Here is an 18,968-nt window from a genome sequence, read left to right on the forward strand (position 1 = left end):
AACTATCTATCCAAGTCCCTGTTTTCAATTCTTTGGTATATATACCTAGGAGTGGAATTGTTGGGTCATATAGTAATTCTATATTTAACTTTCTGAAGAACTACCAAATTGTTTTCCACAGTGGCTGCACCATTTAAAATTCCCACCAACAATTAAGAGGGCTCCTATTTCTATGCATACTTGCCAACACTTATTTTAAGTCTTTTTTAAATAATAGCCATCAGATTGGGTATGAAGCGGTATCTCATAGTATTTCTCTAATGACTAAGGATGTACAACATCTTTTTATATACTTATTGGCCATTTGATTATCTTTTCATAGAAATGTCTATTCAAATTTGTGGCCAATTTTTTAATTAGGTTATTTGACTTCTTGTGGGTTTTGTAGTTCTTTATGTATTCTGGATATTAAACCTTTATCAGATATATGGTTTCCAAATATTTTTTCACATTCTGTAGGCTGCCTTTTCAATTTCTTTATAATGTGCTTTGATGCACAAAAGTGAGAGGTAGGGGTCCTCATTCATTCTTTTGCATGTGGATTACCAGTTGTCCCAGCACCATTTGTTTAAGAGACTATTCTTTCCCCAGAGAATGGACTTGGCACCCTTGTCAAAAATCAACTGGCCATAGATGTGTGGATTTATTTCTGGATTCTCAATTCTATTCCACTGGTCTACATGTCTATCCTTATGCCAGTACCACACTATCTTAATTACTGTAGCTTTGTAGTAAGTTCTGAAGCCAAGAAGTGTGAGTCCCCCAACTTTGTTCTTCTTCAAGATTGTTTTGGCTATTCAGAGCCCCCTGTAATTCGTTATGAATCTGAGGGTCTGCTTTTCCATTTCTGCAAAAAAGGCTGTTGGAATTTTGATAGGGACTGGATTGAAATTGTAGATCACTTTGGACAGTATTAATATTTTAACAATATTAAGTCTTCCAATTCATGAACATGGGATCTTTCTATTTATTTAAGTCTTCTATAAATAAATGTTTGGTAGTTTTCAGTGTACAAGTCTTTCATTTCCTTGATTAAATTTATTCCTAGGTATTTTATTCTTTTAGATGCTATTGCAAATGCAATGTTTTCTTGATTTCCTTTTCAGATCGTTCGTTACTGGTGTATAGAAATCCAACTGACTTCTGCATGTTTATCTTACATTCATCCCAATTTGGATGCCTTTTATTTCTTTCTCTTGCATGATTCCTCCAGCTATAATGTCCAGTACAATATTGAATAGTGGTGACAGCAGGCAACCTCATCTTGTTCCTAATCTTAGAGGGAACGCTTTCAGCCTTTCACCATTGAGTATGCATTTACTGTGGATTTTTAATAAATGTTTTGTATCATGTTGCGAAAGACCCTTCCTATTCCTGGTTTTCTGTGTCTTAATCATGAAAGAATATTGGATATCGTCAAATGCCTTTTCTGCATCAATTGAGATGATCATAAGTTTTTCTACTTCTTTCTATTGTTAACTATCCTTGTATTCCTGTAATAAATTCCACTTGGTCATGGTGTATAATCCTTTTAATATACTGTTGGATTCAGTTTGACATATTTTGTTGAGGATTTTTGCATCTATATTCATAACGGATTTTTCTTTTCTTGTGGTGTCTTATCTGGCTTTGGTATTAGGGTAATGCTGGCATCCTAGACTGAGTTAGGAAGTAATCCCTCCTCTTTTATTTTTTGGGAGAGTTTGAGAAGGACTGGTGTTAAATCTTCTTTAAATGTTTGGTAGAATTCAGCAGTGCATTCATCTGGTCCTGGACTTTTCTTTGTTGGGAGGTTTTTAATTTAATCTCCTTACTTGTAATAGGTCTTTTGAGGTTTTCTATTTCTTATTGTGTCAGATTAAGTAATTCGTATACATCTAGAGATTTACCCATTTCATCTAGGTTTTCTAATTTGCTGGCATATAGTCGTTCATAGTACCCTCTTATACTTCTTTTTATTTCTGAAAGGTCAATAGTTATGTCCTAATGTTCATTCTTGATTTTAATTATTTGTGTCCTATTTCAGTTTGCTAAAGCTGCTGAAACGCAATATACCAGAAATGGGTTGGCTTTTAACAATGGGGATTTATTAGATTACAAGTTACAATTCTAAGGCTGTGAAAACGTCCAAATTAAGACATCAACAAGAGGATACCTTCTCTGAAGAAAGGCTGCTGGCATCTGAGGTTCCTCTGTCACACAGGAAGGCACATGGCCAGCATCTTCACTCCCAGGTTCCACTGCTTTCAGCTTCTTATGACAGTGACTTTCTGAGTACCTGTGGGTTCTCTCTTAGCATCTCCAGGGCATTTCTCTCCCTCCCCTCTCTCCAAAATGTTTCTGACTTTTATCCTCTCATAAAGGACTCCAGTAAAGGATTAAGACTCATCTTGAATGGGCTGGGTCACATCTCAATTGAAGCAACCTAATCATAAGGTCCCACCACAATAGGTCTGTACTCACAAGAATGGATTTAAAAAAACATGGCCTTTTCTGGGGGTACATAACATTTCCAAACCAACACATGTCCTCCCTTTTTCTGTCAATGTGGCTAAAGGTTTGTCAATTTTATTGACCTTGTAAAAAAAAACAACTTTGGGTTTTATTGATTCTCTCTATTGTTTTTCTATTCTCTATTTCATTTACCTTTGCTTTGATCTTTACTATTTCCTTCTTTCTACTAACTTGGGTATAATTTGCTCCTCTTGTTCTAGTTTCTTTACTTGTGAAGTTAGGTTATTGATTTGTGATCTTTTTCACTGCAGGCATTTAGAGCACTCAGCTTTGCCTTCCCTGCATCCCACAAGTTTTGGTATGTGGTATTTCATTTTTATTCGAATCAAAATATTTCCTCATTTCCCTTGTGATTTCTTTCTAACCCACTGGTTGCTTTGTAGTGTGTTGTTTAATTTTCACGTTTGTAAACTTTCTAGTTTTCCTTCTATTATTCATTTCTAGCTTTATTCCACTGTGGTCTGAGAAGATATTTTGTATGATTCCAATATTTTTAAACTTATTAAGATTTGATATGTAGCCTAACAAGTGGTCTATTCTGGAAAATGTTCCCTGTGCACTTCAAGAGTGTATTCTGCTGTTGTTGGTTAGACCTATATGTCTCTTAGGTCTAATTGGTAAAGTGTTGCTCAAGTTCTCTATTTCCTTACTAATCCTCAACTCAGATGTTCTATTTGAAAGTGGTGTATTGAAGTCTCCAACTATTATTGGAGGGCTATCTATTCCCTTCAATTCTGTCAATTTTTGCTTCACACATTTTGGGACTGTGTTGAGAGATGAATATATAATCATTATACCTTCCTGCTGCATTGAATCCTTTATCAATATACAATATCCTTTTTTTTTCTCTAATAATCTTCTTTGGCTTCAAGTCTTTTTTTTTTTTTTTTTTTAACAATTATATAGACATTCCAGCACTCTTTTGATTACTGCTTGCATGAAATATCTTTTTCTACCCTTTACATTCATCCTCTTTGGGTTTTTGTACCTAAAGTGAGTCTTTTGTAGACAACATATAGATGGATCACACTTTTTTATCCTATCTGCCAATCCCTGCTTCTAATAGGAGAGTTTAATCCTTTGCCATTTAAAGTAATAACTGAGAAGGAAGAATTTACTCTTGCCATTTAGCTATTTGTTTTCTGTAAGTCTTGTAAATTTTTTGTTACTCAATTATTCCTGGTTTGTTTTTTTTTGTTTTTTGGGTTTTTTTTTTTTAATTCAGTTGTATTTTTTGGTAGTATACCATTTGATTCCCTTCTTCTTTCCTTTTCTCTTTATTTTTAGTTATTTTCTTATCGGTAACCTTTGGAATTACAATTATCATCTTAAACTGATAACAACCTAGTTCAATTAGTACTAACCTTTGTTTTAGTAGTTTAGAAACTCTCTGCTCCTATAAATTTGTCCCTCCCCCTTTACATTGTTATTGTCTCTGATGATATCTTTATACACTGTGTGCCCATTAACATAGATTTTAAATGTTATTTTACATATTTGCCTGTTAATTCACATAAGGAAAGAAAAAAAGCAGTTTTAACCCCAAAAGACAATGATACAGGACTTTATATTTACCTGTGTTCTTTATTTCTTCATCTGGCTTCAAGTTACTGTCTAGTATACTTTTAATTCAGCCTGAAAGACTCTCTTTAACATTTCTTGTAGGGCAGGTCTTCTGGTAATGAACTCTTTCGGTTTTTGTTTATCTATAAGTGTCTTAATTTATCCTTCATTTTAGAAAGATAATTTTGCTGGATACAGAATTCTTCGTTGACAGTTTCTTTCTTTAAGGACTTTAAATATGTCATCCCACTGTCTTCAGGTTCACATGGTTCTGATGAGAAATCCGCTGTTAATCTTATTGGAGTTCCCTTGTATGTGACAAGTCATTTCTCTCTTGCTACATTAAAAATCTTATCTTTGTCTATGGATTCTGACAATTTCACATGTCCTAGTGTAGATCTCTTAGTCTGTTCTGCTTGGAGTTCACAGAGCTTCCTGGATGTGTATATTCATGCCTTTCATTGGCTTGGGGGAGTTTTTGGCCATTATTTCTTCAAATGTTTTCTCTGCCTTTTTCTCTCTCTCTTGTCCTTCTGGGACTCTGATGATGCATATTGTTGGTACACTTGATGTTATCCCACAGGTCCATCAGGCTCTGTTCATTATTCTTTATTGCTTATTATTTCTGCACTTCAAATTGGATAATTTAAATAGTCTTGTCTTCAAGTTTGCTGATCCTTCCTTCTGCCTGTTCACATCTGCTGTTGAATCCATCTAATAAGTTTTTCATTTCAATTACTGTACTTGGCAGGTCAAAAATTTGCTTGGATCCTTTTTATAATGTCCATCTCTTTATTTTGTTCAAACAATGTTTTCCTAATTTCCTTTAGTTCTTTGTATATGGATTCCTGTAGTTCACTGAAGTTTTTGAGTAATAGTTCTAAAGTATGAGCTTCTCAGGGATGGTTTCTGGCAAATTCTTTTTTTCCTGTGAATGGGCCATACTTCCATACTTTCCTGTTTCTTTGTGTATGTTGTAATTTTTTTTTTTTTTTTTTTTTTTTTTTTTGAGAACTAGACATTCCAAGTTGTTACAACTCTGGAAATCTAATTCTCCCACTCCTCTGGGACTGCTAAGTGTTTTGTTGTTGTTGTTGTTGAGGACCAGTGCTATTAATCTGTGACTTTTCCAAACTGTTTTTGCTCCCAAATGAGGAATGGAAAGAGAAAAGAAAAAAAAATGGGTACTGCCTCTTGAAGACTCCTCTGCCGCTTTTGCCTGAGGGGAGCTGGAACAATGGCCACCCTCAGAGCCAGCCCCGAGTGATCTGAAGTAACTGACCAAAAGGAGCGATCAGCAATCAGACACATACACCCAGATTTTAGTGGACTAGGTCCTTAAGAGTCCACCCTGGCACCAGCAAGTGCACCAGAAACTGGGGATGTAATGCCCACTGCTACCTGTGTTGTGGTTGGGGGATGGGGATGGTGGCCACTGCAGGGAGGGTGGAATTCACCAATATTTACCACTATTTCCTATCCTCTTCATCCAGTTCTTCCCTGGGTGCTGCAGTGTTACACTAGGCTCCAGAGCTTCAAAAGAGTTGATTCAAATAGTTCCTGCCAGTTCAATACTTGTTTTGGTGGAGGCTGATTCCTGGAGCTTTGTACTCTGCCATCTTCCCAAAGTCCTTCATTAATTTAATTTCAGGTACTAAAATTTGCCTCCTTCCTGAATTTTCTACCATGTATGTCTTACTTCCTTACTTAGAAAAGACATGTTTTAATTTAAAAAAATCCACTTTGCACTTCCAAATGGTACTGGGTATGGAATTATTCTTGGATACGGAGAAATGGATTTTTTTTAAAACTAAAAAGCAGACCAGTTTTTTTACAATGCTATTGCAAGGAGGAAAAAATATCTATTAGACAAAGACTAGATGTTAACAAAAATGAGAATAGTTATACCAGAGCAATGGCATAACTAGGTTCTACCAAGGAATCAGTATTTTTAAATAGCACCTTATATGATTCTAATGTACAATCCTATTTGAGAACCTCTGAGCAAGAATGATGTTGCTAGTGTTTTTTCCCATGAATGTTAAAAAATACTATTGCTATATGTTTCAGTTTGCTAAAGCTGCTGGAATGCAATATATCAGAAATGAGTTGGCTTTTAACAATGGGGATTTACTAAGTTACAAGTTACAATTCTTAAGCCATGAAAATGTCCCAATTAAGGCATCAAGAGGTAGATACCTTCTCTGAAGAAAGGCTGATGGCATCCGGGGTTCCTCTGTCACACGGGAAGGGACATGGCGACATCTGCTGGTCCTTCTTCTCCTGGGTTCAGGTTTCAAAATGGCTTTCTCCAAAATGTCTCAGGGCCTTTCTCTCTTAGCTCCTCTTGGCTCTGAGCTCTCTCCAAAATGTCTCTCTGTTAAAGGACTCCAGCAAGGGATTTAAGACCCACCTTGAATGGGCTGGGTTACATCTACATGGAAACAACATAATCAAAAGGTCCCACCCACAAGAATGGATCAAAAGAACATAGTCTTTTCTGGGGTACATAACAGACTCAAACCACCAACACTATATAACTTCCTCAATTAAAGAAAAAAAGAAAAAAAAAACAAAAACACTTAAAAAACAGGTCAACATGATTGTATAACAATGTAGCTTACAAGGGGTGACAGAGTGATTGTGAAAACCCTGTGGATCACACTCCCTTTATCCAGTGCACAGATAGATGAGTAGAAAAATGGGGATAAAACCTAAATGAAAAATAGGGTGGGATGGGGGGGATGATTGGGGTGTTCTTTTTTTATTTTTATTTTTTATTCTGATTCTGATTCTGATTCTTTCTGGTGTAAGGAAAATGTTCAAAAATAGACTGGGGTGATGAATGCACAACTATAGTATGGTACTGTGAACAGTTGATTGCACACCATGGATGACTGTATGGTATGTGAATATATCTCAATAAAACTGAATTTTAAAAAAACACAGGTCAACAGATCTGCAGAAGAGGAGAAATGTTTCAGAAACCTTAGCAGGATAAGGAGAGGCGCAGAGGCCAGGGTTAGGCCTCATTGGCGAGTTTTGCCAAATCGTAACTGGCTTTATCATGATCATATACAGAAAACTTGTTTAATTAGAACCCAATGAATCATAATCTTTCAGTAACCAGTAGTTATATTGGGAGGTTTTTCCTGCTAGTCAAAACGGGGAGCTGTCTGAGAAGAAAACGAAAATAAAAAACACCCAGTTCACAATTAGAATGCAGTTCCTACTCACTCTACAAAAATTTGGGTTTGAGACTCTGAGGCCTCGTACAAATGTAAGGTACTCATAGTTTTATTAGAAACACCTCTCAAAGTTCATATTATGGATCTCGAGACACATCTTCAAATACAACTGAAGAGAGCACAGAAAAGTGCTTTGAATTCTGGAGCCAGACTACCTCACCTCTTCCACACATTAGCTCTTGAGCAAGTCACTTAACCTCTTTCAGGCTTGAGTTCTCCATATGTTGTTGTGAAGATTTAATGAATTAATACACATAAAGCACTCAGTACAGCACATACCAAGTATTCAATACATAGCAGTATAATTATTCTATGAAGAACAGTACATTTTAGTGTCTCACGTTAACTATTTTACTAATATTGTACTATGGAATGATGAGCTCTGAAAAGTATAACTTCAATAAAATAGGATGCAACACCAAAACTAGTCTGTGTGTCTCTGTTGTGTAAAAAAGACTTAACTGATTATATCATGGTCTGCATTCCAGCCCTCTCTCCAATTTACCCAGGACTAAGCAGACAACCCAATCTTTAATTATCCTCTCTTTGAATTACTAGAAGATAAGTTCTATGAAAACAGACACCTCATCAGTGCTAGAACAGTGCCTGGCACACAGTAGGTGCTCAATTATTAACAACTGAACGAGTAACCCACAGAAAGGGGGTACAGCTCCAACTGCTCAGAAAATTTGAAAAGATAAACCAAGGTGCAGATGGGTAGGAAGGGGTGGGGACTAGCAACCAGAAGTTCTTTCAAAGTTTTTTCCTAATTCTGGGATTCTATGATTCCGGTCTAATTAATAAATATGACCTGCCTTTATGTACCTGCTACCACAGTGTAGCAAAGCAACAAAAACCCTGCAGTTGGAGCCCTTGAATCTCCTGTTTTGAACCCTGAAATTCTACTGAGAAGCACAAAGTTAGGAAGGAAATGTCTCCCAAGGGCATTATTCCTACATAGAGCAGGGACCCCAGAGAAATGAGCAGCACCGAACTGGAGTTCCACAGAAATACAAACACACTGAGGCCCACAAACTGGAAATAGTCCCCTTCATGGAAGAAGGGACCAACACCTGTAGTCAAGGACTAAGGGGGGACAGTTGGATAACCCCTGTGCTGGTTTGAATCTATTATGTACCCCAGAAAAGACTGTTCTTTTAATCCAATCTAGTGGGGGCACTCCTATTATGGGTGGGCTCTTTTGATTAGGTTGTTTCCATGGAGGTGTGACCCTGCCCGTTCAAGGTGGGTCTTAATTAGTTTACTGGCGTCTAAAAGAGAAACAGGGCTCAGAGCCAACACAAAGAGACACCTAGAGAGAAAACACCTAGAGACATTTTAGAGAAAGCCATTTTGAAGACAGAACCCAGGAGAAGAAGGACTAGCAGACATCACCATATGCCTTCCCATGTGACAGAGGAACCCCAGATGCCATGAGCCTTTCTTCAGAGAAGGCATCTACTTTTTGATGCCTTAATAGGGGATTTTCATGGCCTTAGAGCTGTAAATTTGCAACCTAATAAAATCCCCATTGTTAAAAGCCAATCCATCAGTGTATGATGGATGAGTGGAAGAATGGGGACAAAGACTGAATGAAAAATAGGGTGGGATTGGGGGGAGGGTGATTTGGGTGTTCTTTTTCATTTTTATTTCTTATTCTGATTCTTTCTGGTGTGGGAAGGTGGTTGGAGATGGATTGTGGTGATAAATGCGTAACTATGTGATGGTACTGTGAACGGCTGATTGTGCACCATAGATGACTGTATGGTATGTGAATGTATCTCAATAAAACTGAATTTAATTGGAAAAAAAAAAGAGCCAATCCATGTCTGGTATTTTGCATTTTGGCAACTTTAGCAAACCAGAACACACCTACTCCTACTCCATCTCTAATGAACGGGACTTCCAGACACCTAATCTTTGAAAGGAATCAGGAACTCCAACCCAGAACCAGGCTAGAAACATCTTATAGGATTCTGGAATCTCTGTCTCTTCCCTATGCTTGGTAACTACTTTTTCCCAGCTACTCCCCTTGCATCTCTGGAGGCCACAATAGAGAGGGCAAAGTCTAGGGCAACTTTGGATCTTGGTGGGAGAAAAATCTCAAAGTAACTACTGAAGGGTGGGCCCTACTAAAGCTGGGACCAGTCCAGACCTGAGGGGTAGAGGTGGGCCTGTAGCCTCATCTGGAGCCCAGCAACCAAGGTAGAATGAGTACCTAACAGAACATACGGCCCAACCAGAAAGCCCACCCTACCATGGAAACATTCCAAATACAGACAGTCGTGGTCTTTTGGTGATGCCCCGGGACCTCTGCTTCCCTACGCTGAACCCAGGATCCATTTAGCAGCCATGTGTAGGGATCATAGGGTCAGCCTTTGGGACAAGTCATTTTTCCTTTGTGGCTTGGAGGTCCTCCCATTTTCAAGAGTCCACCCTCCCTGGTATCTTGCAGAGAATCGAACAGAGAGAAGGGCTCAGTAAAGTTTTGGACTTCAAAAAAGCTTTAAAGTTTTGGTCTCAGAAATCCTCCTTTTAGGTAAAAGAACGAGAAAAGAAACTCATCCCTTTCCAGGATGGTAGGGGAGCTGAGGGCCTTTTCTGAATTAAAGGCAATTCCAAATTCCAATTGCTCATTTCCTACTTCCACTCCACAACTCTAAAGAGGCCATTGCTATGATGCCACAAAAGGTGAAGAGTGAAACTATCTGTAAAGGCTACGTTATCCAAGTGTGGGAGAATTGGCTCAAATGTTAACTTCACCATGCAGTAGGACATTCAACTGTCACCATCTTTTAGATCCCAATTCAGCTCCACAACCCCTGTAAAGTGTCAGTACCACTCCCCATCTCCTAGTCAGATGAGGCCTGAGAGAGGCCCTGTTTCTTAGGAGCTCCCAGGGTTATAGATCAGAGGCCTCAGGAAATAGCAGAGGTGGGGGAAGAAAAAAAAAACCTGAGATAAGCAGGAAGAAGGCCAATCTGGAGAATAAAGAGAGAACTGGCAGAATTGCCAACAGGCTTCAGGGGCAAGCATTCTTACCTGCAGGCTTCAAATGCCAGTCCACCGCTGAGACCCAAACTACATTCTGAGTCAGACCCACTTTCGGTGTGTTTTCCAAAGCCGTTGGTCACGCCTGCCAAGGACACACAGAGTAAGCATGAGTGCAGAAATCCCCTTCCCCTGACACACACTGCAGTGTAAGGCAGCCACCTTGGGAGGGTTCTGTGAGGCCAGGATTGAAAAGATGGCTTTTCCTTCCCCTATGGGAAGTGGATCTTGGGTGGTAGAAAGAACCTGATAAATTCTCCCACACTTGGATAACCCAGCCAAGTTATCCAAGTTTTCCCACTGGTTTCGGGAAAATATTGTTGGCTGGGGCAATGAGAAGACATTGCATTTTCCTTCCTACCCTTCTGGCTTCACCTAAAGGAAAACACAGCACATAGCTCACTCTGGGTACGGTCATTTGGCTACAAAGGGAAATACCAAGACTTCCCCACCCCAGTGAGCTCAACCAGCCCTGGATCTCCTTCTAATTTCAGGCTTCAATTATCAGGGAATTTCCTCTGCCTCTTGGGGAGCCCACCCACCTTACTTCGTCAGATAAACACCCACACACCCTATCCACCATACTGCTGGCAACAGCTAGATTCATACTTTTGGGATGGAGTCAGAGAGGTTGGGGCAGGATAAGGACTTGTGTCAACCACACCCTCAGATATCTAGCAGGGCTAGTCAAGAGTTGGGGGTAAGGGAGCTTTTCAACACAACAAAGCAGCCCAGACCTTTCCAGCATGGGGAGTCAGAATTCCCTGGGTTTTAGGCTGGGCTCTGAAATACAGCATATATAACCAGGGTGGGTCTCTTCCTCTTTTAAATCTTGGCCTCTCCTTTTGTGAAGTAAAGATAATACCATTTTACTTATGGAGGATGCTATTAAGTATGAACGAGAGAAGGTCCATTTATAGAAGGAAGCCCTTTGGAGTCAAGTGAAGACTGTCTGGTCAGCCCAGGGACATGACCTTCATCTTGCTGTGACAGCTTTCACTCTCTTCTCTACCTCTCCAACTGCACACTCCAGAGACCTACAAGACTGACAGCTGATCCAAGAGGGGTGGAGAGATGGGCCAGACACCTGACTCAAGAGCTGTAAGTTCACAGACACCCTGGCCAGAAAACCACAAGGCAAGTCACACCTCTAAGAGCAGATGTCTTAATCAAGATGTTTGGACTCTAGTCTGGCACTTCATATTACATGACCTCAATTTAAATGACTGAAGCCAGCTGTGCCTCAGGTGCCTCATCTGTAAAGGATCAACACCTGTTCTTATTGTGATTCCATTAAGGTTGCACACAAGTATTTCCCGGTGCCAGGCAGCTGGGATGATGGGGGAGAAACAGATTCTAGCAGTATCCCCAAGCAGTGGGCCATCCCCTCAGGTTAGAAGGGCCTTATGTCTAGACCTATTTCCCAATAGCAAGACTTTCATTTTTAGTGCTATATTCTTAGCTTTGAGCCTGATACAACTGAGAGGATAACAATGATAATTGCTACCATCTTCTGCTATATAACAAATGTTTTATATAGGCTACTTCCAATCCTTAGAGCCCTGCAAGGTAGGTATGATAAGCCCCATATTAGAGATAAGGAAACTGAGGCTCAGAAAGGTTCATAATTTGCCCCAGCTTACAGTTAGTAAGAAGGCTCAGATATTTGAACTCACGTCTGACTCCTGGTCTCAAACTCTTAGCTCTATATACCAAACAGCTCTAATACAGGGAAGTTTGGGCCAGAGAATTAGGGAAAGTATTGTTGGAAACAAAGCATTAGGCAGGAAGAGAGAAAAGCAGAGAAAAACAAATATTGGTCACACAGCCCAAAGCCATCACATAAAAGGACACAAGAGGGACATGTGCAAAAGCCAACAGCAGCCCCTCCCTGACAAGCAAGCTGCCCCCCCCCCCATCCCACCAAGATTAAACTACTGTCTGGCATTTGAGGTCCTCCAGAGGCAAGCCCACCTCACCCATCCAACCTTGGCTCCTGATGCTCCAGGAAGCCCCTCTGCTCACTGTCCCCCGCACTCTGTCTTCCCTACTTCTTGTTTACACACACCCAGGCTTGTGTCCTTTGCCCTCATCGATTCCTTTCCATTCTCTCCTCATCCCTCAGGGCCAGTACAGGCACTGTCTCCTCACGAAGCTTTCCCACCTTCTGAACTCATATTCCCTGAACACCCCTAGGAGTGCTGTCACCTGAAGCATAACCACATACTGATCAGCACTGGGTTTCTCTGCATCTCAGGGGACCATCTAGTCTCCCCGTTGGGCTGTGAACCCTTTTGGATCTGGAACTGCATCTGGAAGTTAGTCAATTTTATTATCCCAATAGCCAGCTCATACTGGATACGTAGTAAGGACTCTCTAAGTGATTGAGTCTCTATTACCTACTTCTGTGTCCTCATCTCCTACCATTCTCCAGCTCACTCTGCTGCACCAGCACTGATCCCTTCACTGTTCTCCAGACATACAGGCATATTCCCACCTCCAGGGCCTGTGCATTTGCTAGTCAATCTTCTTAGGATGTTATTCCCCAGACAACCAAATGGCTCAGCCCAACTGCTTCACATCTTTATTCAACTGTCACTGCCCTCAGAGGGCCTCCCCTGGTACTCTGTCTAATATCACCCCAGCATTCCCTATTCCCTTTCCCTGCTTGGCTTTTCTCCATAGTTTCAAACATAAGATATGATTTACTCATTTGCTCATAGTGTGTCTCCCCCAAGAGAGAGGAGAATTTTGTTTGGTCACCAATTTTTCCCCAATGCCTGGAATACTGCCTGATATACAGTAGGTGTTCATATATATTTCATGAATGAATAAAGTAAAATGAATGTATACACAGCTTTATATTCCCCACAGGGCCAAAGAGAGTCCCTGATGCACATCTAGCCCCCCAAAATTCTTGCTCAAAGCCTGTTTCCCCAGGTCACTGCTTGTGTGCCAGGCCCAACTGTGAGCTATGGAGCCCTCAATGCTACTATTGGCATGGACAGGGGCATTAGGAAGGCGGCCAACTGGGGGAGGTGCTGGTTGGCAAGGCAAAGCAGGAAAGCAGATGAGAAGCAGCTAGAGAAGTGGCAGGCGGGGTCACCTGTCTCTTCTTCCTGCTGGGGGGACCTGTCCCCTTCACTCTCACTACAGCTCCTGCTCCGTGGCCGCTTCCGGGAGTGCTGCTCATCCTCAATGCCGGCAGGAGAGGCGGGAGAGCCTGCCACACCATGGTCCTCTCCATTCTCCAGGGCTCTGTCTGGGCTCCTCTGCAGCTTGACCCCATTCTTGGCCTTCTTGAAGAGGACTGATGTGCGGCGCCCCACGCCACTGAGTGGGGCACCAGCAGGGGCGTCGGGGCCCATGAGGGACAGTCTGTTGAGGCCATTGTCATTGAGCAGGCGTTGCAAAGGCTCACTCCCTAGCTGCAGTGGTGATTTTTCCAAGAGCTCATCTTCTTCAACCTTTCTGGATTTTAGGAATCGGCATGGAGATTTGCTATCATTGATGGGTTTCAGAGTAGGGGGGTCCGGAGGAGATTCCTGTTCAGACAAGGAAGGTGCAGGCCCAGTGGGCTCCAGGGTTGGTGGGGCAGGAAGTTTGGAGTCATCTGTTAGAGAAAAGGAGAACCTGCTTGAACATTTTAGAAAGAGTCTGCCCCTACAAACCACATAATGACACTGATAACCAAGGACTAAAGCATGGGCTGTCATAAGGTTTGAGACGCAACCCAGGTCTCGAGCCTGAGGCAGAGAGAAAGTGGGACTAAGTTCTACCTACACTAGTAGTTCTCAACCCTGGCTATGTAGTAGAACCATTTAGAAGTTTTCCTAAAATTCTAATGCCTAGCCCCATTTCAGACCAACTGAAGCCAAATCTAAGGGTTGGGTATTTTTTTTAAAGCCCACCAGGTGAGTCTGATGCAGTGAGGGTTGCAAATGACTGTTCTCCATCCAAAAAAATCACATACTTAATCACTAATTACTTAAGTCTTAGCTTGGCAGATTTAGGTGGCCTATGGTTCTCATAAACTCAAGTGCTTTCTCATTTGTCCATCTATTATGTTTCATATCACCCAAATCAGACCTTAGGACAGGAAGAAAGAACAAGTTTACAGATGTGGAAACTGAGACCAAGTAAGTAAAATCAGTGGTTCTCAAACATATCTGCTTGCTTATCCCCTTGGAGCTTTTAAAAATTCAGATGTCCAAGCCACAGCCCAGATCTCTCTAATTTCAATCCCTGGGAGGTGAGGCCTGGGAATTTCCTTTTAAATCCTCTGGATGATGCTGTTGCAGCTGGTCCATTGGGCATTACTCTGCACTGTCAGGGTCCAGGTGTGGGGATACAGGTGGCATGCTGACTGCCACACGGGGAGGTGGGGGGAATCACATGGACACAAAACCCTCCAATGCCAAGTGTAACCTCTCAACCTTGTCCCTTTTCTCTGCCAATCTCTGCCCACTAGGACCCAAGTCCCCTGGGATTTGAGTCCCTAACCTTTGGAAATAACTGCAAAGGTTATCTTTTGAATTGTGAAGATGATAGGCCCACCATAAGCTCAGACCCAAGGGAAGGTAGGAGACAATGCTGTCCCCACTGAGGTGGAGGAAATGGGAAGCAGCTCAGCACAAGGGCCCTGAGTCTCTGAGAATCACTTTTCCAGTTGTTTCTTGAAATCTGGCCTTTCTGCTTGGGATGACCCACCTAGAGTCAAAACCATGAAGTAGTTGAATAGCCCAAACCATTTTTATGGTCTTTCATTCTTTGTTACCCCCACAGCCCACCCCACATAACTTACTCTCAGAGCCTCTCTACATGATGGTAGAAAGGCTGATACTTAATAGGTATGCACAATATGGCCATACCAGATGCAAAATATCGAAATACTTCTTTACTGTTAGCAAATGGCTACTGTTCCACAGCACCCAAGACTCTCTGAACTTCCCCATAATCCAGCAACTAAATATACATATCATGGGCCTCCAGGAGCCTACACAAATACAACAGTCAACATCTTTTCTGACTAATAAATGTTCGGTATCTACTGATGTTAAATATTTTGAATATCATCTCAGAACACATGGATGTGTGACTCCTCCCAAAGGTTTCTGCTTGCCCACAAGGACAAAAATCTCAAGTTTGGGAAGGATGCTCCCTATGGGATTTCAGTAAGCCCTTGTCCCCCCACTATCCTCAGCACGCTGCCTGCTCATGACTCTCTCTCACCTCTGTCCCCATCATCTTCTGGCTCCTGCAGGGCCTGCTCCAGCACAGCCGCATCCCCCTGGGGCCCTGCTGGCAGCTCCCCATTGGACACAGTCTTGTTCAATAGTGGTGGTGGTGGTGGTGGTGGTGGTGGCTGTGCCAGCTTCTGCCGAAGGCCATTAATCTCCCGGCGCAGTAGCCGGACACGGCGAGTCCGGGCCCCGCTGGACCGCATGGCACTCACCAGGTCCAGTTTCTCCAGCAGTTCCTTCAGCTGCACCTCTGGGGACAAATGGGCCCGGTTCTCTGGGATGAGGATGTTGTCCACTGCCAGGGAGAAGGGAGGACAGAAGGGGCTGAAGGACCTGCCCAGGCCAGGGCAAGGGGAAGGGGCTGAATCCTCTGGATGCAAAATACTCTCCTGGAATGCCTGGGCCAGCGGCTTCCAGCAGCGTCACTGTGGGGCCATGGCAACACTGCTGCCCCAAGGGCAGCCACGGGGACAAGGTCAGAATCTGGGAAACATCTGCAGGAAGCAGTTCACAGTCATAATTAGGGGCTCCGTGGAGCAGGGATGAGGCGGCTTGGCAATCCCCTGGCCTGAGTGACTATTTGGCTGCTGCCATCAAGAAGCAGAGAGCAGGGGCAGGCAGAGCGCAGGGCTCAGAGGCAATTCTGCTTTCCTGGTCCTTGACCTGCACTCTTCTGAATAAGCAAGACACACACCAGTATCGCACTCCCCCTGCCCCATGCTCCCATGCCACAAAGAGGGGGTCCAGGAGACCACCCCTGGTAAGACTTAAGCTTTTCAAACAGACAGTTAACACCCGATACCCCTTTTCTATTTTAATCCAAAAAGTGCTTAATGCATTAAACAACTTTGGTTCTTGGAACTATTCCAGCCACAAGCAGGTGTACCCCCAGCCTGTGCCTACCCCTAGCTTTGCTCCTGGAGTCTATCCCAAACCCCCAAAGCCCACCCTGATCCCTGACTCTCTGGACTCTGTCCTTGTGCCTCCTCTTAGCACTTATCCTCCCCACCCATCCAGGCTTCTCACCGTCTTCCCAGGAGAAGCGATAAAAGTCCTCCAGTTTGGGTGACTCAGGCAAGTGGGTGCCCCTCTCGGGGTCATAGCCGATGTTCTCTGCCTGCCGCCGGGCATGCCGCAGGATGGCCCCTCCTAGGTCCCGTAGACGGACAGCTGCTCGGTGGAAAATTGTGTCTTTAGCATTATACTTCATGCAGTTGGTAACTATAAGGTTAAAGTCCTCCTCAAATTCCTCCAAGGTGCGGTACAGATGAGACTCCAGCTTCCGCCTCATAGTAGAAAAATCCATTGGCTTGGATATGAATTCCAGGTAATCTGGAACCTAAACATATAAAACCTGTACAATTACAACAACCATTTACTAGCCAAACAGGGCACACCCTTCACCTTGAGCAAACCCGTTTTCTAGTTTGTCCACACTAGGCTCACTCAGAGCCCCAGAGGCCTAGCCCATCCTAGCCTGTTCCCTGGGCTACTGACCCCTAGCCATGGGACAAGTCTACTAGCCTTGCCAGACCCCTCCAGGTTTTGTACATTCTGTGGTCCAATCCCCTCCTAGCTGACTCAGACCCTGTTTCCAGTTCAGATGGGGAATTGCTCAGGAAGTAGAGAGGAACTTGCCTCACTCAGGCTGACGGGTTCAGCAAAGATGTGTGCAGGATCCTTCTCCTGCAGCAGGTCCAGTGTTGTCCTCAACAGAACATTGAATGGCATCAGCTCCAGCTCCATAGCAGCCTGCTGGACCTTAATCTGTAGGGGAGGCAGGGAGAGATTGGAAAACCCCCCTACAAAAAGGCACTGACCTTTTCCTTGACTGTTGCCCATCACATATAACAAATTTTCACAGGCTATTAAAGTGACCAGCAAATGAGGTGCTACCACCCAGTTTTCAGCATAGTAATAGTGATACCAACACCTACCATATTGTGAGTGTTTCCTATGTATTAAGCACCATACCAAAACTTGCAGTAATAATAATAATGCAGTTATATTAATAATTCACACTGTTATAGTTTTTACCAAGTACTATTCTAAGCATTTTATGTAGTATTAACTCACTTGATCCTCACAACTATATGAGGTAGACACAGATGAGGTATTTTACTTAGAGAAAACTGAGGCACAGACAGACCAAGTAAGTGTGGAAAGGTTACACATCTATAAAGGGCAGAACTGGGATTCAATCCCAGACAGTCTGATTTCACAATGTGTACTCTTGACCACTCTGCCATACCACCTCTCTACTTAGACTACCTTGGCTAATCATTACAATGAAGGAGAAACATTTAATCTCTATCTTACATACATATAAAGATTCTAAGGTTTGGCGAGCTAATGAAGAGTCAGCTACCTAGAAAAGAACAGAGCCAGGATTTGAGTCAGGACTGACTGATTCCAAGGAACACACTGCTTATGTAAAATGTGCCTTGGACCAGAATTTTCCAGTGTAATGATCATATTGAGCCCACCAGCCCATGGGTGTCTGAGTAAGCCCAGGATGACTGGAGCCTCCAGGCTCACCCCCTCAGATGGAAAGCAGTCTCATATCTTTACTTTAGCATGCTGTACAAATGTTGTTTTCTATGTAACCTAACGTGAATGTGTAAAGGTTGGGATGCCAGGGACTAGACCATGAAAAGTTCCTTCCTCTTGGCTCCATCAAAACAGGCCTGTCTGTTTCCCTGGGACTATGGCCTCCTTCTCCTTCTCATTTCTCTGAGCCAGAAGCAGGATAAAGACTCACCTGGGGCCAGGACTGGGAAGGCATAGACAATCTACCCATGGAGAACCCATGGAGAAGGTCCTGAGATGTCCTCCATGGCCACTCACGCTAAGCAGTGGAAAGTGAGGCTATGGGCCTGCTAGAGAAGGGCTCATGCTGGGGTTGAACAGCAAAGGGAAGTTTGGAGAAAGAGAAAAGGGAATGTACATTAACCCAAGCTTCTGAAGCATGGGAGTAACAGCTGCTATTTTTGGACCAGAGAGAACAGTTTTGGTTTGTCATCTGTTCAATTATTAGTATTTTCTCCCTGCCATGTGCAGAGCACTTCAGGGATGCAGAGTATCAATAATAATAACAAAAGCAGCTGACACTGTTATAGCCCCTTCTGTGTACGAGGCACTGTTCTAAGCTCTTTATGTATACTAAGTCATCTAATCTTCATAACAACCCTATGAGGTAGTTTCTACTATTATCCCCATTTTTCAGATGGGGAAACTGAGATATAAAGAGATTAAGTAACTTTCTTGATGCCACAAAGGTAGTAGGTGGCAAAGTCAGGATTTAAACCCAAGCAGTCTGGTGCCATAGCTCATCCTCCTAACCCCTATA

The 18,968-nt window shown here is 42.7% G+C and overlaps 1 protein-coding gene across 2 annotated transcripts in view; it reads right to left on the reverse strand.

Annotated features, from left to right (window-relative positions):
* The window catches only part of BRPF3 (bromodomain and PHD finger containing 3), a 41,344-nt gene that overhangs the window by 11,963 nt on the left and 10,413 nt on the right, over positions 1–18,968 (reverse strand). For both annotated transcript variants that reach the window (XM_037842985.1, XM_037842984.1), the window contains exons 5-9: positions 17,258–17,386; positions 16,646–16,958; positions 15,609–15,914; positions 13,483–13,989; positions 10,368–10,461 (exon numbers count right to left, since the gene is read on the reverse strand). In XM_037842985.1, coding sequence (XP_037698913.1) covers positions 10,368–10,461; positions 13,483–13,989; positions 15,609–15,914; positions 16,646–16,958; positions 17,258–17,386 — 1,349 coding nt within the window. The remainder of the gene's footprint in view (positions 1–10,367; positions 10,462–13,482; positions 13,990–15,608; positions 15,915–16,645; positions 16,959–17,257; positions 17,387–18,968) is intronic.

Source organism: Choloepus didactylus, chromosome 7 (genome assembly GCF_015220235.1).
Source record: "Choloepus didactylus isolate mChoDid1 chromosome 7, mChoDid1.pri, whole genome shotgun sequence".
Lineage (NCBI taxonomy): Eukaryota > Metazoa > Chordata > Mammalia > Pilosa > Megalonychidae > Choloepus > Choloepus didactylus.